We start from the raw sequence: 25,628 nt of genomic DNA, 5'->3' as shown, positions 1-25,628 counted from the left end.
CACACAGGCTATAAGTTACTATATTGACACTTCACACAGGCTATAAGTTACTATACTGACACTTCACACAGGCTATGAGTTACTATACTGACACTTCACACAGGCTATAAGTTACTATACTGACACTTCACACAGGCTATAAGTTACTATACTGACACTTCACACAGGCTATAAGTTACTATACTGACACTTCACACAGGCTATGAGTTACTATACTGACACTTCACACAGGCTATAAGTTACTATACTGACACTTCACACAGGCTATAAGTTACTATACTGACACTTCACACAGGCTATAAGTTACTATACTGACACTTCACACAGGCTATGAGTTACTATACTGACACTTCACACAGGCTATAAGTTACTATACTGACACTTCACACAGGCTATAAGTTACTATACTGACACTTCACACAGGCTATAAGTTACTATACTGACACTTCACACAGGCTATAAGTTACTATACTGACACTTCACACAGGCTATAAGTTACTATACTGACACTTCACACAGGCTATAAGTTACTATACTGACACTTCACACAGGCTATAAGTTACTATACTGACACTTCACACAGGCTATAAGTTACTATACTGACACTTCACACAGGCTATAAGTTACTATACTGACACTTCACACAGGCTATAAGTTACTATACTGACACTTCACACAGGCTATAAGTTACTATACTGACACTTCACACAGGCTATAAGTTACTATACTGACACTTCACACAGGCTATAAGTTACTATACTGACACTTCACACAGGCTATGAGTTACTATACTGACACTTCACACAGGCTATAAGTTACTATACTGACACTTCACACAGGCTATGAGTTACTATACTGACACTTCACACAGGCTATAAGTTACTATACTGACACTTCACACAGGCTATAAGTTACTATACTGACACTTCACACAGGCTATAAGTTACTATACTGACACTTCACACAGGCTATAAGTTACTATACTGACACTTCACACAGGCTATAAGTTACTATACTGACACTTCACACAGGCTATAAGTTACTATACTGACACTTCACACAGGCTATAAGTTACTATACTGACACTTCACACAGGCTATAAGTTACTATACTGACACTTCACACAGGCTATAAGTTACTATACTGACACTTCACACAGGCTATAAGTTACTATACTGACACTTCACACAGGCTATAAGTTACTATACTGACACTTCACACAGGCTATGAGTTACTATACTGACACTTCACACAGGCTATAAGTTACTATACTGACACTTCACACAGGCTATAAGTTACTATACTGACACTTCACACAGGCTATAAGTTACTATACTGACACTTCACACAGGCTATGAGTTACTATACTGACACTTCACACAGGCTATAAGTTACTATACTGACACTTCACACAGGCTATAAGTTACTATACTGACACTTCACACAGGCTATAAGTTACTATACTGACACTTCACACAGGCTATGAGTTACTATACTGACACTTCACACAGGCTATAAGTTACTATACTGACACTTCACACAGGCTATAAGTTACTATACTGACACTTCACACAGGCTATAAGTTACTATACTGACACTTCACACAGGCTATAAGTTACTATACTGACACTTCACACAGGCTATAAGTTACTATACTGACACTTCACACAGGCTATAAGTTACTATACTGACACTTCACACAGGCTATGAGTTACTATACTGACACTTCACACAGGCTATAAGTTACTATACTGACACTTCACACAGGCTATAAGTTACTATACTGACACTTCACACAGGCTATGAGTTACTATACTGACACTTCACACAGGCTATGAGTTACTATACTGACACTTCACACAGGCTATAAGTTACTATACTGACACTTCACACAGGCTATAAGTTACTATACTGACACTTCACACAGGCTATAAGTTACTATACTGACACTTCACACAGGCTATAAGTTACTATACTGACACTTCACACAGGCTATGAGTTACTATACTGACACTTCACACAGGCTATAAGTTACTATACTGACACTTCACACAGGCTATAAGTTACTATACTGACACTTCACACAGGCTATAAGTTACTATACTGACACTTCACACAGGCTATAAGTTACTATACTGACACTTCACACAGGCTATAAGTTACTATACTGACACTTCACACAGGCTATGAGTTACTATACTGACACTTCACACAGGCTATAAGTTACTATACTGACACTTCACACAGGCTATAAGTTACTATACTGACACTTCACACAGGCTATAAGTTACTATATTGACACTTCACACAGGCTATGAGTTACTATACTGACACTTCACACAGGCTATAAGTTACTATACTGACACTTCACACAGGCTATGAGTTACTATACTGACACTTCACACAGGCTATGAGTTACTATACTGACACTTCACACAGGCTATAAGTTACTATACTGACACTTCACACAGGCTATGAGTTACTATACTGACACTTCACACAGGCTATAAGTTACTATACTGACACTTCACACAGGCTATGAGTTACTATACTGACACTTCACACAGGCTATAAGTTACTATACTGACACTTCACACAGGCTATAAGTTACTATACTGACACTTCACACAGGCTATAAGTTACTATACTGACACTTCACACAGGCTATAAGTTACTATACTGACACTTCACACAGGCTATAAGTTACTATACTGACACTTCACACAGGCTATAAGTTACTATACTGACACTTCACACAGGCTATAAGTTACTATACTGACACTTCACACAGGCTATGAGTTACTATACTGACACTTCACACAGGCTATAAGTTACTATACTGACACTTCACACAGGCTATAAGTTACTATACTGACACTTCACACAGGCTATAAGTTACTATACTGACACTTCACACAGGCTATGAGTTACTATACTGACACTTCACACAGGCTATGAGTTACTATACTGACACTTCACACAGGCTATAAGTTACTATACTGACACTTCACACAGGCTATAAGTTACTATACTGACACTTCACACAGGCTATGAGTTACTATACTGACACTTCACACAGGCTATGAGTTACTATACTGACACTTCACACAGGCTATAAGTTACTATACTGACACTTCACACAGGCTATGAGTTACTATACTGACACTTCACACAGGCTATAAGTTACTATACTGACACTTCACACAGGCTATGAGTTACTATATTGACACTTCTTCACACAGGCTATACGTTACTATACTGACACTTCACACAGGCTATGAGTTACTATACTGACACTTCACACAGGCTATACGTTACTATACTGACACTTCACACAGGCTATGAGTTACTATACTGACACTTCACACAGGCTATAAGTTACTATACTGACACTTCACACAGGCTATAAGTTACTATACTGACACTTCACACAGGCTATGAGTTACTATATTGACACTTCTTCACACAGGCTATAAGTTACTATACTGACACTTCACACAGGCTATAAGTTACTATACTGACACTTCACACAGGCTATAAGTTACTATACTGACACTTCACACAGGCTATGAGTTACTATGACACATCTTCACTCATGCATTCATAAAACTTCACAGCCAAATATCAAACGTAATCATGACATGTAAAGGCCTACCTCTACAGTTTTGAAGGAGCTGTACTGAAGCAGGTTGATGGCCACGATGACATCACAGGCGCTGTGTGGAAGGCCCGCCCACTTCTCCCAGGGTTCGCTGACGTCCAGGTGCACAGGCTGCAGCACAGACTTCACTTTGGTTGCCACTATGTAGGATCGGATACTGCAAAGAATAACATCACACCCACTGGAGCCTTAACTCCATATTTTCCATAGATAGTATGAAATGTATGAACAACTGCAGCTATGCAAAATATGACATCTCATGGCTTGATAATAATAAACGCTCACGGTCAGAAAATAGCATTATTATTACATTGTAATTACCTCATAGAAAATGTAATTACAATGTGAGCCTATTTAGTGCGTTGGGATATAATATGGATATAATATGGATATGAGGAATGCATATACGAAAGCATGTGGCAACAACTACCTTTTATATAGAATCAGAGATGAGAGGGTCCAGAGTAATGTATAGTTCTAGTATCTACCTCTATATCATGGTATACAGTTGAAGTCGGAAGTTTACATACACCTTAGCCAAATACATTTAAACTCAGTTTTTCACAATTCCTGACAATTAATCCTGGTAAAAATTCCCTGTCTTAGGTCAGTTAGGATCACCACTTTATTTTAAGAATGTGAAATGTCAGGATAATAGTAGAGAGAATGATTCATTTCAGCTTTTATTTATTTCATCACATTCCCAGTGGGTCAGACGTTTACATACACTCAATTAGTATTTGGTAGCATTGCCTTTAAATTGTTTAACTTGGGTCAAACGTTTCGGGTTGCCTTCCACAAGCTTCCCACAAGCGCCGTGCTCAGCTGGTAGAGCACGGCGCTTGTAACGCCAAGGTAGTGGGTTCGATCCCAGGGACCACCCATACACAAAAATGTATGCACGCATGACCGTAAGTCGCTTTGGATAAAAGCGTCTGCTAAATGGCATATTATATTATTATATTATATTATAATGAGTTGGGTGAATTTTGGCCCATTCCTCCTGACAGAGCTGGTGTAACTGAGTCAGGTTTGTAGGCCTCCTTGCTCGCAGGCGCTTTTTCAGTTCTGCCCACAGAATTTCTATAGGATTGAGGTCAGGGCTTTGTGATGGCCACTCCAATACCTTGACTTTGTTGTCCTTAAGCCATTTTGCCACAACTTTGGAAGTATGCTTGGGGTCATTGTCCATTTGGAAGACCCATTTACAACCAAGCTTTAACTTCCTGACTGATGTCTTGAGATGTTGCTTCAATATATCCACATAATTTTCCTTCCTCATGATGCCATCTATTTTGTGAAGTGCACCAGTCCCTCCTGCAGCAAAGCACCCCCACAGCATGATGCTGCCACCCCTGTGCTTCACGGTTGGGTAGGTGTTCTTTGGCTGGCAAGCAACCCCCTTTTTCCTCCAAACATAACGATGGTCATTATGGGCAAACAGTTCTATTTTTGTTTCGTCAGACCAGGGGATATTTCTCCAAAAAGTAAGATCTTTGTCCCCATGTGCAGTTGCAAACCGTAGTCTGGCTTTTTTTATGGCGGTTTTGGAGCAGTGGCTTCTTCCTTGCTGAGCGGCCTTTCAGGTTATGTCGATATAGGACTCGTTTTACTGTGGATATAGATACTTTTGTACCCATTTCCTCCAGCATCTTCACAGGGTCCTTTGCTGTTGTTCTGGGATTGATTTGCACTTTTCGAACCAAAGTACGTGTCACGGTTTACTAAGCCAGAACCCAGAAGCAGACCAGGACAAGGTAAATTGAAACAAAGGTGAGTGTTTATTTAATAGATCCACGAGTGAGGCTGAATAATCCAGGGAACAGAGCGGGTGGCGTGGATGGGTTGTTGAGGGTGCAGTGGTAGGTCCAGTAATGGCTCGGCAGCCGCCGACCATCAGGCAGAGGTTGGGTGAAGGTTCGGGTGAGTGACTGCAGATAGAACAAAACGGAGGTAAGTATACAGCAAGTCAAAAAGGTGCAAAACAACAAAACTAACGCTAGAAGTTCCAAGGCTGATACACGGACAAACATACTGTTCATGGCTAACGATCCGGCAGGGAATGGATGTTAGGACAGAGCCTAAGAAGGGTGATGATCAGGACCAGGTGTGCAGATTGCTGATGGGATGCAGGTGCGGAAATCAAGAGAGCTCCCGCCTAGCAACGCGTTGCCCGGCAACCAGGCAGGGAGCGTTCCAGAACCCTCGGGAAACTGGAGATCCCGAGCAGAAAACTAATACCCAGACAGAAACCGACTCAGACTGCAGGGATCGTTACAGTACCCCCCTCCGACGAACGCCACCGGGCGGACTCCCGGAGCGCCAGGATGGAGGCGGTAGAAGTCACGAATGAGGTCAGCATCTAGGATCTGTCGCCGCGGAATCCAACTCCTCTCCTCAGGACCATACCCCTCCCAGTCCACGAGATACTGGAAACCCCGGCCCCGCCGTCTGGAATCCATGATGCGTCGCACCGTGTAGGCAGGACCACCTCCGATCATCCGAGGAGGAGGAGGAGGAGGCGGAGGAGGCAACAGAGGACTGAGGAGAACAGGCTTGAGGCAGGAGACATGAAAGGTGGGATGGACTCTGAGCGTCCTCGGTAGTTTGAGTCGAACTGCCACCGGATTGATCACCTTCTCCACCACAAACGGACCAATGAACTTCGGTAACAACTTCCTAGACTCAGTCCGTAAAGGAAGATCCCGTGTGGCCAACCAGACCCTATCTCCGATGGTATAGGTGGGAGCGGGGATCCGGCGACGATTCGCCTGGAGCTGATACCGGTCCGAAACTCTAAGGAGTGCCTTTCTGGCCCGATGCCAGGTCCGGTGGCAACGACGAATATGGGCCTGAACAGAGGGCACTGAGAGCTCCTTCTCCTGAGAAGGGAACAAGGGAGGTTGGTAGCCATACAGGCACTGGAAGGGAGACATCCCAGTGGCAGATGTAGGGAGAGTATTGTGGGCATACTCAACCCAAGGCAACTGAGAGACCCAGGAGGTGGGGTTGGAGGAGACAAGGCAGCGTAGCGTGGATTCCATCTTCTGGTTGGCTCTCTCCGCCTGACCATTAGATTGGGGGTGAAAACCAGATGTGAGGCTGACTGTAGCTCCAATGGCCAAACAGAAGGACTTCCAGACAGCAGAGGTAAACTGAGGGCCACGGTCGGAAACGATATCACTGGGCAAACCGTGGACCCTGAAAACCTCCCTAACCAGGATCTCGGACGTCTCCGAGGCAGAGGGAAGCTTGGCAATAGGCACAAAGTGGGCGAACTTGCTGAATCTGTCCACGATAGTCAGAACGACCGTGTTTCCCTCAGAAACGGGCAACCCAGTGACAAAGTCCAGGGCCAGATGCGACCATGGTCGCCGGGGAATAGGAAGGGGGTGAAGTAGTCCAGAGCTGGGCCGATTGGTACTCTTATTCTGCGCACACACTGGACAGGCAGCAACATAACCCCGAGTATCCTCGGCCATGGCAGGCCACCAAAAACGTCTGCGAAGAAACGCCATCGTCCGAGCCACGCCAGGGTGACAAGCCATCTTGCTTACTGAACACTTCCCCTAAATCGTGATATGTCTCGGGAACCAGGGACAAATCTGGGGGTTTAGCCTCAATCACCTGACTGGGAACCGAATGGGGACAGGCAGTCTTGAGACAGTTAGCATGACAATCAAGGCTCCAACTCGTTACCTTGCCCGTCACCCAATCGAACGTGGGATTGTGTTCCTTCAGCCAGGGGTATCCAAGGACCAGAGGAACATGGGAAGACGGCAGAATGAAGAATGAAATCATCTCCGAATGATTCCCCGACAACAGCATCTTAACCGGTTCAGTCCTCATCGTGATACGTGCCAGACTACTGCCGTTCAGAGTGGTCGCTTAATGGCTTCCGGCAATTGCTCCTTGGAAAGCCCCAGCTGTTCCACCAACTCGGCATCAAGAAAGCTTCCATCGGCACCTGAATCGATAAAAGCGTTAATCGCTAAGCTCTGATTCCTGTTCATAAGGGTAGCCGGGAAACGGGGTCTGACAGAGGTATTGAGAGGTCGAAACTGGCTCGCTAAAAGTCCTCCCAACTTTAGCGAGCCGCGCAGTTTGACGACCGCCGGGAACAGGTGGCGAGGTAATGTCCCGAACCACCACAGTAGAGGCAACAGTTAGTCCTACGTCTGAGTTGGCGTTCCTCCTTGGTTAACCCGTGCCGCCCTACTTGCATTGGTTCAGAATCGGGAGACAGGACCTCTCCATTAATCCTGTGTGGTGGACGATGATCGACGTATTCTGGTCCAATCCCCGACCCGACTGGAACCTGAGAAGCTGATCGATTGGACGGAACCCATTGCTTCTCCCTCCTTCGCTCTCGGACTCGATTATCCACCCGAATAGACAAGGCTACCAAGCTGTCCAGGTCACTAGGCTCCGGATAGGAGATCAACTCATCCTTGAGCTGCTCCGACAGACCCTGGTAAAAGGCCGCTTGCAGAGACTCCTCATTCCACCCACTCTCCACAGCCAACGTCTTGAACTCGATCCCGAAGTCGGCCACGCTGCGAGTTCCTTGGTGAAGCGAAAACAGGCGCCTAGCTGCGTCCCTCCCTCGGACGGAATGGTCGAAGAGCTTCCTCATCTCGGCCGTGAACCCCTGGTATGAAGCCATGCAGGGGTCTTGTCGTTCCCAAACGGCTGAAGCCCACTCCAGCGCTCGACCACGCAGCAACTCAATCACAAAGGCTATCCTAGCCTTGTCTGTGGCATAAGAGTAGGGCTGTAAATCGAACACTAACCCACACTGCATAAGGAAAGAACGGCATCTTCCCAGCTCCCCCTCATATTTATCCGGCGTCGGAACCTTGGGCTCACGGAAGGACACCGCTCCAGAAGCGGCAGGCGAGATGGGTGAAACCGGTAGTGGATCCTCCACCGGAAACTTGCGCTGGTTCTGGACCTCCGTCAGACCGGTAGAAAGGTTCCGAACTGCCAACGCGATCTCCTGTAGCTCCGTGCTATGATGGCCCAACATCTTCTCCTGATGGGTAATGGCATGGCGAACAGAGTCCAGGTCCGCTGGGTTCATTACTGGCCGGATCGTTCTGTCACGGTTTACTAAGCCAGAACCCAGAAGCAGACCAGGACAAGGTAAATTGAAACAAAGGTGAGTGTTTATTTAATAGATCCACGAGTGAGGCTGAATAATCCAGGGAACAGAGCGGGTGGCGTGGATGGGTTGTTGAGGGTGCAGTGGTAGGTCCAGTAATGGCTCGGCAGCCGCCGACCATCAGGCAGAGGTTGGGTGAAGGTTCCGGGTGAGTGACTGCAGATAGAACAAAACGGAGGTAAGTATACAGCAAGTCAAAAGGTGCAAAACAACAAAACTAACGCTAGAAGTTCCAAGGCTGATACACGGACAAACATACTGTTCATGGCTAACGATCCGGCAGGGAATGGATGTTAGGACAGAGCCTAAGAAGGGTGATGATCAGGACCAGGTGTGCAGATTGCTGATGGGATGCAGGTGCGGAAATCAAGAGAGCTCCCGCCTAGCAACGTTGCCCGGCAACCAGGCAGGGAGCGTTCCAGAACCCTCGGGAAACTGGAGATCCCGAGCAGAAAACTAATACCCAGACAGAAACCGACTCAGACTGCAGGGATCGTTACAGTACGTTCATCTCTAGGAGACAGAACGCGTCTCCTTCCTGAGCGGTATGACGGCTGCATAGTCCCATGGTGTTTATACTTGCATACTATTGTTTGTACAGATGAACGTGGTACCTTCAGGCGTTTGGAAATTGCTCCCAAGGATGAGCCAGACTTGTGGAGGTCTACAATTCTTTTCTGAGCTCCTGGCTGATTTCTTTTGATTTTCCCATGATGTCAAGCAAAGAGGCACTGAGTTTGAAGGTAGGCCTTGAAGTACATCCACAGGTACACCTCCAATTGACTCAAATTATGTCAATTAGCCTATCAGAATTGTGATACAGTGAATTATGAGTGAAATAACCTGTCTGTAAACAATTGTTGGAAACATTTCTTGTGTCATGCACAAAGTAGATGTCCTAACCGACTTGCCAAAACTATAGTTTGTTAACAAGACATTTGTGGAGTGGTTGAAAAACGAGTTTTAATGACTCCAACCTAAGTGTATGTAAACTTCCGACTTCAACTGTATATATAAATATAGACTACCAGTCAAAAGTTTGAACACACCTACTCATTCAAGGGTTTTTCTATATTTTTACTATTTTCTACATTGTAGAATAATAGTTAAGACATCAAAACGATGAAATAACACATATAGAATCATGTAGCAACTAAAAAAGTGTTAAACAAATCAAAATATATTTTATATTTGAGATTCTTCAAATAGCCACCCTTTGCCTTGATAACAGCTTTGCACACTCTTGGCATTCTCTCAACCAGCTTCACCTGGAATGCTTTTCCAACAGTCTTGAAGGAGTTCCCACATATTTTGAGCACTTGTTGGCTGCTTTTCCTTCACTCTGCCGTCCGACTCGTCCCAAACCATCTCAATTGGGTTGAGGTCGGTGGATTGTGGAGGCCAGGTCATCTGATGCAGCAGTCCATCACTCTCCTTCTTGGTCAAATAGCCCTTACACAGCCTGGAGGTGTGTTGGGTCATTGTCCTATTGAAAAACAAATGATAGTCCCACTAAGCCCAAACCAGATGGGATGGCGTATCGCTGCAGAATGCTGTGGTAGCCATGGTGGTTAAGCGTGCCTTCAATTCTAAATAAATCACAGACAGTGTCACCAGCAAAGCACCCCCACACCATAACACCACCTCCTCCATGCTTTACAGTGGGAACTACACATGCGGAGATCATCCGTTCACCCACACCGCATCTCACAAAGACACGGCGGTTGGTATCAAAAATCTCAAATTTGGACTCCAGACCAAAGAACACATTTCCACCGGTCTAATGTCCATTGCTCGTGTTTCTTGGCCCAAGCAGGTCTCTTCTTCTTCTTGGTGTCCTTTAGTAGTGGTTTCTTTGCAGCAATTCGACCATGAAGGCCTGATTCACACAGTCTCCTCTGAACAGTTGATGTTGAGATGTGTCTGTGACTTGAACTCTGTGAAGCATTTATTTGGCCTGCAATTTCTGATGCTGGTAACTCTAATGAACGTATCCTCTGCAGCAGAGGTAACTCTGGGTCTTCCATTCCTGTGGTGGTCCTCATGAGAGCCAGTTTCATCATAGCGCTTGATGGTTGTTGCTACTGCACTGACGTCTGTAGCCATGAAGTGCTTTGAAAGACTGGTCATGGCTCACATCAACAGCATAATCCCAGAAACCCTAGAACCACTCCAATTTGCATACCGCCCCAACAGATCCACAGATGATGCAATCTCTATCGCACTCCACACTGCCCTTTCCCACCTGGACAAGAGGAACACCTACGTGAGAATGCTATTCATTGACTACAGCTCAGCATTCAACACCATAGTGCCCTCTAAGCTCATCACTAAGCTAAGGATCCTGGGACTAAACACCTCCCTCTGCAACTGGATCCTGGACTTCCTGGACGGGCCGCCCCCAGGTGGTAAGGGTAGGTAACAACACATCTGCCACACTGATCCTCAACACGGGGGGCCCCTCAGGGGTGCGTGCTCAGTCCCCTCCTGTACTCTCTGTTCACCCATGACTGCATGGCCAGGCACGACTCCAACACCATCATTAAGTTTGCCGACGACACAACAGTGGTAGGCCTGATCACCGACAACGATGAGACAGCCTATAGGGAGGAGGTCAGAGATCTGGCCGTGTGGTGCCAGGACAACAACCTCTCCCTCAACGTGACCAAGACAAAGGAGATGATTGTGGACTACAGGAAAAAAAAGAGGACTGAGCACGCCCCATTCTCATCGACGGGGCTGTAGTGGAACAGGTTGAGAGCTTCAAGTTCCTTGGTGTCCACATCACCAACGAACTATCATGGTCCAAACACACCAAGACAGTCATGAAGAGGGCACGACAAAACCTATTCCCCCTCAGGAGACTAAAAAGATTTGGCATGGGTCCTCAGATCCTCAAAAAATTCTACAGCTGCACCATCGAGAGCATCCTGACTGGTTGCATCACCGCCTGGTATGGCAACTGCTTGGCCTCTGACCGCAAGGCACTACAGAGGGTAGTGCGTACGGCCCAGTACATCACTGGGGGCAAAGCTCCCTGCCATCCAGGACCTCTATACCAGGCGGTGTCAGAGGAAGGCCCTCAAAATTGTCAAAGACTCCAGCCACCCTAGTCATAGACTGTTCTCTCTGCTACCGCACGGCAAGCGGTACCGGAGTGCCAAGTCTAGGTCCAAAAGACTTCTCAACAGCTTCTACCCCCAAGCCATAAGACTCCTGAACAGCTAATCATGGCTACCCGGAATATTTGCACTGTCCCCCCACCCCATCCTTTTTACGCTGCTGCTACTCTGTTAAGTATTTATGCATAGTCACTTTAACTCTACCCACATGTACATATTACCTCAACTACCTCAACTAGCCGGTGCCCCCGCACATTGACTATGCAACGGTACCCCCCTGTATATATAGCCTCCCTACTGTCACTTTATTTTACTGTATATATAGCCTCCCTACTGTCACTTTATTTTACTTCTGCTCTTTTTTTTCTCAACACTTTTTTGTTGTTGTTTTATTCTTACTTTTTTTGTTTAAAATAAATGCACTGTTGGTTAAGGGCTGTAAGTAAGCATTTCACTGTAATGTCTGCACCTGTTGTATTCGGCGCATGTGACCAATAAAATTTGATTTGATTTGATTTGAAGAAACTTTCAAAAGTTCTTGAAATGTTCCGTATTGACTGACCTTCATGTCTTAAAGTAATGATGGACTGTCGTTTCTCTTTGCTTATTTGAGCTGTTCTTGCCATAATATGGACTTGATCTTTTACCAAATAGGGCTATCTTCTGTATACCCCCCCTACCTTGTCACAACACAACTGATTGGCTCAAACGCATTAAGGAAAGAAATTCCACAAATTAACTTTTAAGAAGGCACACCTGTTCATTGAAATGCATTCCAGTTGACTACCTCATGAAGCTGGTTGAGAGATTGCCAAGAGTGTGCAAAGCTGTCATCAAGGCAAAGGGTGGCTATTTGAAGAATCTCAAATCTCAAATATATTTTAATTTGTTTAACACTTTTTTTGGTTACTACATGTGTTATTTCATAGTTGTCTTCACTATTATTCTACAATGTAAAAAATAGTAAAACTAAAGAAAAACCCTTGAATGAGTAGGTGTGTCCAAACTTTTGACTGGTAGTGTATATATTAGACTTCATATAGTTGTAGTATCTACCTTTATATCATGGTATATACAGTGGGGGAAAAAAGTATTTAGTCAGCCACCAATTGTGCAAGTTCTCCCACTTAAAAAGATGAGAGAGGCCTGTAATTTTCATCATAGGTACACGTCAACTATGACAGATAAATTGAGAGAAAAAAATCCAGAAAATTACATTGTAGGATTTTTTATGAATTTATTTGCAAATTATGGTGGAAAATAAGTATTTGGTCACCTACAAACAAGCAAGATTTCTGGCTCTCACAGACGTGTAACTTCTTCTTTAAGAGGCTACTCTGTCCTCCACTCGTTACCTGTATTAATGGCACCTGTTTGAACTTGTTATCAGTATAAAAGACACCTGTCCACAACCTCAAACAGTCACACTCCAAACTCCACTATGGCCAAGACCAAAGAGCTGTCAAAGGACACCAGAAACAACATTGTAGACCTGCACCAGGCTGGGAAGACTGAATCTGCAATAGGTAAGCAGCTTGGTTTGAAGAAATCAACTGTGGGAGCAATTATTAGGAAATGGAAGACATACAATACCACTGATAATCTCCCTCGATCTGGGGCTCCACGCAAGATCTCACCCCGTGGGGTCAAAATGATCACAAGAGCAGTGAGCAAAAATCCTAGAACCACACAGGGGGACCTAGTGAATGACCTGCAGAGAGCTGGGACCAAAGTAACAAAGCCTACCATCAGTAACACACTACGCCGCCAGGGACTCAAATCCTGCAGTGCCAGACGTGTCCCCCTGCTTAAGCCAGTACGTGTCCAGGCCCATCTGAAGTTTGCTAGAGTGCATTTGGATGATCCAGAAGAGGATTGGGAGAATGTCATAAGGTCAGATGAAACCAAAACTCAACTCGTCGTGTTTGGAGGACAAAGAATGCTGAGTTGCATCCAAAGAACACCATACCTACTGTGAAGCATGGGGGTGGAAACATCATGCTTTGGGGCTGTTTTTCTGCAAAGGGACCAGGTCGACTGATCCGTGTAAAGGAAAGAATGAATGGGGCCATGTATCGTGAGATTTTGAGTGAAAACCTCCTTCCATCAGCAAGGGCATTGAAGATGAAACGTGGCTGGGTCTTTCAGCATGACAATGATCCCAAACACACCGCCCGGGCAACGAAGGAGTGGCTTCGTAAGAAGCATTTCAAGGTCCTGGAGTAGCCTAGCCAGTCTCCAGATCTCAACCCCATAGAAAATCTTTGGAGGGGAGTTGAAAGTCCGTGTTGCCCAGCGACAGCCCCAAAACATCACTGCTCTAGAGGAGATCTGCATGGAGGAATGGGCCAAAATACCAGCAACAGTGTGTGAAAACCTTGTGAAGACTTACAGAAAACGTTTGACCTGTGTCATTGCCAACAAAGGGTATATAACAAAGTATTGAGAAACTTTTGTTATTGACCAAATACTTATTTTCCACCATAATTTGCAAATAAATTCATAAAAAATCCTACAATGTGATTTTCTGGAAAAAATATTCTCATTTTGTCTGTCATAGTTGACGTGTTCCTATGATGAAAATTACAGGCCTCTCTCATCTTTTTAAGTGGGAGAACTTGCACAATTGGTGGCTGACTAAATACTTTTTTCCCCCACTGTATATATACATACACAGTGCTATGAAAAAGTATTTGCCCCCTTTCTAATTTTCTCTACTTTTGCATATTTGTGATACTGAATTATCAGATCTTCAACCAAAACCTAATATTAGATAAAGGGGACATAAGTGAACAAATAACACAACAATTACATATTTATTTCATAAACAAAGTTACGCAACACCCAATTCCCCTGTGTGAAAAAGTAATTGCCCCCTTACACTCAATAACTGGTTGTACCACCTTTAGCTGCAATGACTCCTACCAAATGCTTCCTGTAGTTGTTGATCAGTCTCTCACGTTTCTGTGGAGGAATTTTGGCCCACTCTTCCATGCAGAACTGTTTTAACTTAGTGACGTGTGGGTTTTCAAGCATGAACTGCTCGTTTCAAGTCCTGCCACAATATCTCAATTGGGATTAGGTCTGGACTTTGACTAGGCCATTCCAAAACTTCCAATTTGTTGCTTTTTTAGCAATTTTCATGTGTACTTGATTGTGTGTTTTGGATCATTGTCTTGCTGCATGACCCAGCTGCGCTTCAGCTTCAGCTCACAGACGGATGGTCTGACATTCTCCTGTAGAATTCTCTGATACAGAGCAGAATTCATGGTTCCTTCTATTAAGGCAAGTCGTCCAGGTCCAGAGGTAGCAAAGCATCCCCAAACCATCACACCACCACCACCATGCTTGACCTTTGGTATGATGTTCTTACTGTGGAATGCAGTGTTTGGTAGTTCTAGTATCTACCTCTACATCATGGTATATATATATATATATATATATATATATATATATATATACAGTGAGGGAAAAAAGTATTTGATCCCCTGCTGATTTTGTACGTTTGCCCACTGACAAAGAAATGATCAGTCTATAATTTTAATGGTAGGTTTATTTGAACAGTGAGAGACAGAATAACAACAAAAAAATCCAGAAAAACGCATGTAAAAAATGTTATAAATTGATTTGCATTTTAATGAGGGAAATAAGTATTTGACCCCCTCTCAATCAGAAAGATTTCTGGCTCCCAGGTGTCTTTTATACAGGTAACGAGCTGAGATTAGGAGCACACTCTTAAGGGAGTGCTCCTAATCTCAGCTTGTTACCTGTATAAAAGACACCTGTCCACAGAAGCAATCAATCAATCAGATTCCAAACTCTCCACCATGGCCAAGACCAAAGAGCTCTCCAAGGATGTCAGGGACAAGATTGTAGACCTACAAGGGGCTACAAGACCATCGCCAAGCAGCTTGGTGAGAAGGTGACAACAGTTGGTGTGATTATTCGTAAATGGAAGAAACACAAAATAACTGTCAATCTCCCTCGGCCTGGGGCTCCATGCAAGATCTCACCTCGTGGAGTTGCAATTATCATGAGAACGGTGAGGAATCAGCCCAGAACTACACGGGAGGATCTTGTCAATGATCTCAAGGCAGCTGGGACCATAGTCACCAAGAAAACAATTGGTAACACACTACGCCGTGAAGGACTGAAATCCTGCAGCGCCCGCAAGGTTCCCTGCTCAAGAAACCACATATACATGCCCGTCTGAAGTTTGCCAATGAACATCTGAATGATTCAGAGGAGAACTGGGTGAATGTGTTGTGGTCAGATGAGACCAAAATGGAGCTTTTTGGCATCAACTCAACTCGCTGTGTTTGAAGGAGGAGGAATGCTGCCTATGACCCCAAGAACACCATCCCCACCGTCAAACATGGAGGTGGAAACATTATGCTTTGGGGGTGTTTTTCTGCTAAGGGGACAGGACAACTTCACCACATCAAAGGGACGATGGACGGGGCCATGTACCGTCAAATCTTGGGTGAGAACCTCCTTCCCTCAGCCAGGGCATTGAAAATGGGTATTCCAGCATGACAATGACCCAAAACAGACGGCCAAGGCAACAAAGGAGTGGCTCAAGAAGAAGCACATTAAGGTTCTGAAGTGGCCTAGCCAGTCTCCAGACCTTAATCCCATAGAAAATCTGTGGAGGGAGCTGAAGGTTCGAGTTGCCAAGCATCAGCCTCGAAACCTTAATGACTTGGAGAAGATCTGCAAAGAGGAGTGGGACAAAATCCCTCCTGAGATGTGTGCAAACCTGGTGGCCAACTACAAGAAAGGTCTGACCTCTGTGATTGCCAACAAGGGTTTTGCCACCAAGTACTAAGTCATGTTTTGCAGAGGGGTCAAATACTTATTTCCCTCATTAAAATGCAAATCAATTTATAACATTCTTGACATGCGTTTTTCTGGATTTTTGTGTTGTTATTCTGTCTCTCGCTGTTGAAATAAACCTACCATTAAAATTATAGACTGATCATTTCTTTGTCAGTGGGCAAACGTACAAAATCAGCAGGGGATCAAATACTTTTTTCCCTCACTGTATATATATATATTAGACTTTATATAGTTCTAGTATCTACCTCTGTGTCATGGTATCTATCTATCTATCTATCTATCTATCTATCTATCTATCTATCTATCTATCTATCTATCTATCTATCTATCTATCTATCTATCTATCTATCTATCTATCTATCTATCTATCTATCTATCTATCTATATATTAGACTTTATATAGTTATAGTATCTACCTCTGTATCATGGTATCTATATTTTAGACTTTATATAGTTCTAGTATCTACCTATATATCATGGTATCTATATATATATATATTAGACTTTATATAGTTATAGTATCTACCTCTATATCATGGTATACATATATATACTGTATTTGGTCCTAGCAGGCCCCACCTGTCACGGGACTCCTCTTTGATGTCTGACGGTTGCCAGGTGATGAAGGGCATGGCCATGGCGAAGTTGACCACATGCTGTCCGGTGCCAGAGCCAAGCTCTAAGGCAAACAGTTCCCTGTGAGACTGCTCCTCCAACACATCACTCAACACTGAACACAACTCCTTCTGGTTCCTGTCTGCTAGAGGAGAGATTAGCATGGTCTGGAGGGGGGGGGAGATGGAGAGACAGATAGAGGGGGGGGGGGGGGAGATGGAGAGACAGATAGAGGGGGGGAGGGGGGGGGAGATGGAGAAAGAGAGGGAACAGTTGGAGGGGGGAGATGGAGAGAGAGAGAGAACAGATAGAGGGGGGAGATGGAGAGAGATATTATAATGCATAGACTTATCAACCCACACAGTCCAATATGTGCTACACGAGCGAAGAGGAAGGGAGAGAGAGAACCTACAACAATTACGGACTAATGTATATCATCATTATACAGCTGTTGTTATGGTGTAAATAGTACTGTTTGACACTCACCTTTTCTTGAGCTGGCTAAGGACATTACATATTGGTGTAGGCTGGGACTGGGAGGTGGCTGATGGGTAATAGCCGATAGCCTATACGGCAGATGGGTTATGAGATTACCTGGTTAAGAGGATTCGGAAAGCACTAGTGAACAACACTCCTCCCCAAAATGGGAGATATTTTTAGACAGAAGGCTATAACTTTGAGCACTCGGGGAAAAGAACAGACCAACAGACCGACACACACACACACACACACACACACACACAAACACACAAACACAAACACAAACACACACACACACACACACACACACACACACACACACACACACACACACACACACACACACACACACAGTCACAGAAATTGACAAAAGCTCCTTTGTTAATAAAGTTATGTAGTCCAACTACAAAGCGTTTGTGGCGCAATGCATTGTGGGTAGGTCAGTAACAGAGAGTGGAGGACGCCATGTGCTTTTGAGGGAGAAGGTCCAGGACTGACAGGCTGCATTGTGACTGTGAATTGGACGTATCTCGAGGAGATCCGGGGGCACAAATAATAAACATGTACTGCACAAGACATTGCATTCGGACCGCACTGCGGATTACCGCACAGACGCATCGGTAAGCGGGTGTCATAACCGGGGAGCGCGGCTGGAACTGTGCTTGTGTAAATTCTAGAACAGTGGGACACGGGAGTTAGATGGTTTGCTAGCTCTAAAAGACTGAAGGGCAGAGAATTGCTAGCTAATTTGCCATGCATTAACCATTCATGTTCCCCAAATAGTCTGAATCACATAGTCACATAGAAATGTTAACATAACCCTTGGCTCATTCATTTGCTTTGTGAAGGAACGGATTTTATGATCAGCCGGCTAACTATGCTAGCTAGCAACCGCAATGCCACCAATTCCTCGTTAGTTAGTTAGTGAGGAACAATCTTGCAGCCAAATGGATTCATCTGTCACGTGGAGTTAGTTATAAAACCAGCTAACTAGCTTGTTAACTAGAGTGAGTAGGCTCAGCTAGTAGGAAATAACGTTAGCTAGTTCCATGGACCGAATGCCCGCTGTTCGTTCATTCCTTATGAGAGCCAGCCAAGGTCATGTGTTTCTGGTATGGCATGTGTGTTTAACTTTGACAAATGATTGTCATCTCCTGCACCTTGCTAAAGATTTCCTCCTGGTTCTGATTGCTGATTTGTATAGATTTTCCCCATTGTATAATGATCTTGTCAACCTTACTGTGGCAGTTGTACCACTGATTCAGAGGGGTTGGGTTAAATGCGTTCAATTGTGCAACTGACTAGGTACCCCCTTTCTCAATTGAACCAGGCGGGAAAATTAGGATGAGGAATAGTAGCTAGCTAGTGCTAGATTACTAGCTGGTGGGGGATTTGAAGAATCTTTGAGAGATCTATGAGAACATTGAATCAGTCATTTCCCTAGGCCCTAGATGTTTTTCCAGATGGGACTCAAAAGGCCCCTAAAGCAACATCCAGGCCCTCTGAATGTGTAGCGGCACAAAGGAGCCTGAGTCTTATAAACTGGTGCATAGTTGCAAATGAACTGGCACCAAAATGGTCAATTTAAACCAATAGAAACCAAACTATCTTAGGCGGACTGCCTGCCCCCTCTATACAATGGCAGAGGAAACACTGCATTGAATGATACATAAGTCTTAACCATATGACTCGTTTCCACAGGCAGGTGCTCCAGACACCAACGCTATGTGCCCTCCTCCGAACACTTGGGACCAGCCCAGCCAACCTTTCTGATGTCATCACTGCCCCCCCTCTGGATGGAGCCCCTAAACAGTACCCCCCCAAAATCACCCAGCTGGTAAACGACATCACCAGCCTCACCTTGTTAGAGGTGTCAGACCTCAACGAGCTGCTCAAGGTATGGAACTGGAACATGTAGATTTACATTAGGCCACATTTACATTTGACATTTTAGTCATTTAGCAGACGCTTTTATCCAGAGCGACTTACAGTTAGTGAGTGCATACATTTTCATACTGGCCCCCGTGGGAAACAAACCCACAACCCTGGTGTTGCAAGCGCCCTTGCTCTACCAACTGAGCTAGTCATTTAGCAGACGCTCGTATCCAGTGCCACTCAATCAGTGCCATAAATTATAGCACATTGGTCTATATATAACACATAGTACATAGCCATGCATATAGCACATTGGCCTGTACTTGAGTATAATTAGGCAAATCTGACAACACATTTATTTATTTATTTAGCACACACTCTTATCCAGAGCGACTTACAGGAGCAATTAGGGTTAAGTGCCTTGCTCAAGGGCACATCAGCAGATTTTTCACGTAGTCGGCTCAGGGATTCAAACCGGCGACCTTTCGGTTACTGGCCCAGCGCCCTTAACTGCTAGGCTACCTGTACAATAGGCTACAACTCCATTTGTCCAACTGTTACATCGAGGGTTGTGCGTACGGCCCAGTACATCACTGGGGTCGAGCTCCCTGCCATCCAGGACCTCTATACCAGGCGGTGTCAGAGGAAGGCCCTAAATGTAACTGTCTGCCTTGACCCTTTTTACACTATCTCTTTTGATTCATCACATGCTGCTGTACTGTTTATTATCTATCCAGTTGCCTAGTCACTTTGTTCCTAGTTATATGTACATATCTACCTCCATTACCTCGTACCCCTGCACATCGACTCGGTACTGGTACCCCGTGTATAAAGCCAAGTTATCGTTACTCATTATATATCTATTATTACATGTTTTACTTTTCTATTATTTCTCTATTTTTCTCTCTGTATTGTTGGGAAGGGCCCGTAAGTAAGCGCTTCACTGTTGGTCTACACCTGTTGTTTACGAAGCATATGGCGAATAAAATTAGATTTGACTTGAACACTCATCTTGTTGAATGACTTCTATATAAAGTATGTTTAATTTTTGTCCCAGAAAACCCTGAATATCCAGGATGTTGGGATGATGCCAATGGCAGCCATGGCTGCAGGAGCAGCACCTGCAGCTCTGGTAAGACAGGGATTATTTCAGTGTGTTTAGGTGTTTTATTCAATAGGTTAATAAAGCTTATTTCTTTACCTGTATTGGTTAGCCTGCCCTTACGTGATGCCCTATGGTTACCCCTTACCCCACCCTTACATGATGCCCCATGGTTACCCCTTACCCCGCCCTTACGTGATGCCCTATGGTTACCCCTTACCCCACCCTTACATGATGCCCCATGGTTACCCCTTACCCCACCCTTACATGATGCCCCATGGTTACCCCTTACCCCACCCTTACATGATGCCCCATGGTTACCCCTTACCCCACCCTTACATGATGCCCCATGGTTACCCCTTACCCCACCCTTACATGATGCCCCATGGTTACCCCCTTACCCCACCCTTACATGATGCCCCATGGTTACCCCTTACCCCGCCCTTACATGATGCCCCATGGTTACCCCTTACCCCACCCTTACATGATGCCCCATGGTTACCCCTTACCCCGCCCTTACATGATGCCCCATGGTTACCCCTTACCCCGCCCTTACATGATGCCCTATGGTTACCCCTTACCCGCCCTTACGTGATGCCCTATGGTTACCCCTTACCCCGCCCTCATTGGCCTTCTATCAAAAAATGCTTTAACCTGGTTTAGTTTCAATGGAAAATGTAAGCTTCTTTACTGCAATGCAATCTTTCTGCTTGACTGTACACATAAGGATGTAATATAGTGGCCTCAGGGCATAGATATGGCATGTTCTAACCTTCCATTGTATTCATTCTGCTCCTATAGGCAGTGGAGGAGGAGATGGCGCCAGTCAAGAAAGAGAAGACTCACTTCACAGTAAAACTGACAGAACTGAAGGCAGCAGAGAAAGTCAAACTCATAAAGGAAGTGAAGAACTGCATCCAAGGCTTGAACCTGGTGCAGGTAAGATGCTGTTTTGTTTTTTTCTCTGATGTCACAGCCAGACAATGTATTGTTTTGTTCTTTCCTGTCTTTGTAATCGTTTGTCCTTTCCACCTATTACCACACATGCTCCAGTGTCCGCGCTTAAAGGACACACAGTCAAATCAATCTGCGACGTAGGCTAGCTTTGCATTGGGTTGGAGGCCTTTCACTCTGTGATACTGCACTCTTTATGTATATGATCGTCTTAAGAAGTTGGTTGACTTCTCTGTTCTCTCTATAATCATCCTTCTGTTTCTTACTCTAGAAGACATCAAGTCATGTCCGTCTAGGAGGTCACTTTGTGTTAATGTTACTATAGGTCACCTGATCCCCTCTCCTCTGTCCTCCACCAGGCTAAGAAGTTGGTGGAGTCCCTCCCCCAGGAGATCAGAGCCAATGTGTCTAAAGAGGAGGCGGAGAAGCTGAAGGCCGCCCTGGAGACAGCAGGAGGCACTGTGGTGTTGGAGTAGAGACCTGGAGGAGACCATCCCTGCCTCCACCCGACTGACCCCATCTCCATCCATCCACCGTCTGGCTGCGGATACTCCTCCTCTCCCCGTTCTGTCTATTTTTCTGTTTTATACAGCAGTATAAATGGAAGAAAGGAACCAATACCTTGGAAAAGGAAACTAAAATATTGCCTTTTGACAACGTTGCTGTACTAGCTACCAACTGGACGGTGTGAGGCGGGTCGGGAGAAACTAACTCAGACTGAACTCCTCAGGCTCAGAGCCTGAACACACCCGCCGGCCGCTCATCAATCTGCTCGTCCATTTGTCGTGTTTGTCTGTCTGTCTGTCTGCGTCCCGATTCTCCAATCCTTCTCCCGAAGTGTGCACTTGTCTTGCGTTCTTTTTTCACATTGATTTAACAACGGTGGAAACTCAAACTCTCTAAAGCCAATGTTTACGTCAACCCTATGCTTTTAAGTCCATGACGTGGAGTATGAGGACACAGTACGGGAGAAGGGTGGAGAATGGAAACCAGCCTGTCTATCAGCCTGGTACTTTTGCCCATTGGGCTGCAGTCAAGCTGGCCCTGGGCCAGTCTGTCTCTGTCAGTCTGTTTGTCTGGGGGTGAGTTGCCCTGAAAGCCTCGTTGCTAACGTGGCATGTTATTTCTCCTGACAACCCAGCCTCCACAGTGACCATTACAATATCTATGTTTGACTGTCTGTATTCGCCAGTGGAAGCTGGTGGGAGGAGCTATAGGAGGACGGGCTCATTGTAATGGCTGGAATGGAATTATGGAACGGAGTCGAACAGGTGGTTTCCATATGTTTGTGTTTGATACCGTTCCATTGGGCTCCCGAGTGGCGCAGCGGTCTAAGGCACTGCATCTCAGTGCTTGAAGCGTCACTACAGACCCCCTGGTTCGATTCCAGGCTGCATCACAACTGGCCGTGATTGGGAGTCCCGTTGGGCGTCGTCTGGGTTTGGCCGGTGTAGGCCGTCATTGTAAATAAGAATTTGTTCTTAACTGACTTGCCTAGTTAAATAAAGGTAAAATAAAAAATTCCATTCCAGCCATTACAATGAGCCTGTCCTATAGCTCCTCCCACCAGCCGCCACTGGTATTTTATGTGCGTTAATGAACCAAATTCGTCAAATTAAGCACTTTGCTCGTTGTTCTGTGAGTGGTGTGAGTCTGGGTCATTGAGAGGAGTGAGGTACCACGTTCGCGACAAAGCTTTTTGAGAAACCCTCCTGTGTATGGAGACATGGTTACCAAGGTTACCATGTTATCTAGTACCAGGGTAACTGAGCTGTGTCCTCATTAGGGGTTGGAACCGATTCAGAGAACAGATCCATTTTTCAAGGAACAGAAACGGAACGGAACGAAAGTGAACGAAACGGAACGAAAGTGATCCATGCTGTTCTGGAACAGAACCATTATTTTAAACGCATGGGAACCGGTTAATAACGTTCTTTTACATTCCAGGTGTTTTTTCTACTCCCACAAACAAAACGCAACAAAGTGCTTTATGCAAAGCCCTCACTCTGTCACTCCAACTTATTCCAGCGTCTGCCTGCAAGCTGAAAGTCTTTACCAGTGTGTGTTTAGGCTACCTCTCTGAAGCATAGGCTACTGTACTGACCTTACAATTGTGATTCAGAAGATGGGGAGAGAGATTTGTAATTAGCTAGAGAAGAATATATTAACTTTTTTGATGATAGTTAAGGATACTATTGACCTAGTTATCACATTTAACATTGGTTTTATTAACTACAAAATGGTAAGACGTGTTTTTAGTTCTGGTGCAGCTCTGCACACACAAGCTTGTTAGCCAGCTAGCTCAAAGGACATTCAAAGTTCCTCCAAGTCGTTCATCCTAGGTATAATCCTGTGGACCTAATTCAGATAAGGCATGTCATAACAAGATGCCCAGTGCTTCAAGCCTCCTCCTCAACCCTCTCTTGCTCTCTCCCCACCCTCAAAATGTCAGTCACATCTTGTGCCATAGGCTACACTTGTCTGTCCAACACCCATGGAAAAAACTAGCTTGCCTGCTCTATTTGCGCTGATTGGTGAAGTAATTTATTGCGCTAAATGTACAAAGAAACTAACAGATTTCAGGTTAAAAAAGGAACCTAAAGGAATGATATAAACCTGTTCAGAACTGTTGCTGGTCGGAACAGTGGAACGGAAATGTTTGTTCTGTTCAGAACGAAACGATTGGAAAATAATTTTGGTTCCAACCCCTGGTCTGTATTCTGTATGGCTGATATAGGATCAATGATGAAGTGATTTAAATAAATAAAAATACAAGTTACATTTCTTTGGTTGTTTGAATATGTTCTTACTTTGGATCACATTTGTCAGATTAGAAGGTGCTGTAAAGACTATGAAGGATTATTAAATAGTACCTATGAAAAAAGTATTCATAATGTTGAGATTACATATTTATATTTGATGTAAAGCTTTGTTTGGTGTTAGAAATCCATATTTTGAGTTAATTCGAATTTGAAACAAGTGGAGTTTAATAAGTAAAATAGCCACTAGGAGGCAGAAGAGAGCTGTGCTGATTCTCCCAGACCAGGGACTGGCAACTGGTGGCCCCACCCCGCTTTTGTAGTCCCACGATCAATTCCCCCCCCCCCCCCACCCAAAAGGTAACTCCTTTGGGGTCTCAATTTACTGTTGAGAGTTATTTACATTTACATTTTAGTCATTTAGCAGACGCTTTTATCCAGAATTATAATAGTAGAATACACAAGGTGCAATTTAGAAATGTGGTTTTGCATCAGCAGTTTTTCTCTTATGTCGGTCACTGACATTCACTCAATTAGCCATGTCAACTAACATTTTTTAGATTGGTAAATTAGTCTAGAGGCCAGCTAGTAATCATGGTCGAATTACCGACTGGGGGCCTCCTTGATTTTGTTAGTTACTCTCACTCAAATATATTAAAAACTGCAAACATTTCTCTATACACTATGGCAAAATCTGCAGAATTGTAGGAAATCAGCTTTTAAAAACAGCACGTTTCTCTCTCCAACTAGAGCTGTTGTGTTGAGCATATTACTGCCACACCAGCAGTCATGAGTCAAGAAGACCACAGTCAAATTCCATGTGAGTCACAGTAAATCTCCTCTTATGCGCTCTGGACATGCCTTGGTTGTACCCAAAACATGGTATTTGTGGATGTTGTTTCAAAGCCTAACATAACAAAATGGACAGCGCTTTCTAAGGTGATTATTAATTCAAAACACCCATAAGCATATTAGAGCTAATGTATACGGATAGGGCTATATATGTAAGATGTCTTTGCTACATAATTGGTCTAGCCTATACAAATTCTAGTAATAG

The 25,628-nt window shown here is 44.6% G+C and overlaps 2 protein-coding genes across 2 annotated transcripts in view; one reads left to right on the top strand and one right to left on the bottom strand.

Annotated features, from left to right (window-relative positions):
• The window catches only part of LOC123482535 (methyltransferase-like 26 B), a gene marked incomplete at its 3' end in the record, with an annotated part of 50,434 nt that extends 32,279 nt beyond the window's left edge, over nucleotides 1-18,155 (bottom strand). The window contains exons 1-3 of the mRNA XM_045210682.1: nucleotides 17,888-18,155; nucleotides 17,366-17,568; nucleotides 3,656-3,818 (exon numbers count right to left, since the gene is read on the bottom strand). Of these exons, the coding sequence (XP_045066617.1) occupies nucleotides 3,656-3,818; nucleotides 17,366-17,565 (363 nt within the window). The remainder of the gene's footprint in view (nucleotides 1-3,655; nucleotides 3,819-17,365; nucleotides 17,569-17,887) is intronic.
• Nucleotides 18,156-18,272: 117 nt separating this feature from the next.
• Nucleotides 18,273-23,084, top strand: LOC121551471 (39S ribosomal protein L12, mitochondrial-like). Its single transcript, XM_041864149.2, has 5 exons — nucleotides 18,273-18,501; nucleotides 19,583-19,778; nucleotides 20,814-20,888; nucleotides 21,660-21,797; nucleotides 22,172-23,084. Exons 1-5 carry the CDS (start codon nucleotides 18,443-18,445, stop codon nucleotides 22,286-22,288), a joined length of 585 nt encoding a protein of 194 aa, XP_041720083.2. The 5' UTR covers nucleotides 18,273-18,442; the 3' UTR covers nucleotides 22,289-23,084.
• Nucleotides 23,085-25,628: the final 2,544 nt, after the last annotated feature.

The sequence above is a fragment of the Coregonus clupeaformis genome, chromosome 35, assembly GCF_020615455.1.
Source record: "Coregonus clupeaformis isolate EN_2021a chromosome 35, ASM2061545v1, whole genome shotgun sequence".
NCBI lineage: Eukaryota > Metazoa > Chordata > Actinopteri > Salmoniformes > Salmonidae > Coregonus > Coregonus clupeaformis.
The sequence above is the reverse complement of the archived record's forward strand: the minus strand, read 5'-3'. Positions and strand labels throughout refer to the sequence as shown.

Excerpts from the sequence above, each read along its gene's own strand:
- LOC121551471 (XM_041864149.2), top strand. The coding sequence starts at position 18,443 with ATGTACTGCACAAGACATTGCATTCGGACCGCACTGCGGATTACCGCA. Across the intron at positions 19,779-20,813 it reads ACCTCAACGAGCTGCTCAAG|AAAACCCTGAATATCCAGGA; the intron begins GTATGGAACTGG and ends TTTTTGTCCCAG. Across the intron at positions 20,889-21,659 it reads GAGCAGCACCTGCAGCTCTG|GCAGTGGAGGAGGAGATGGC; the intron begins GTAAGACAGGGA and ends CTGCTCCTATAG.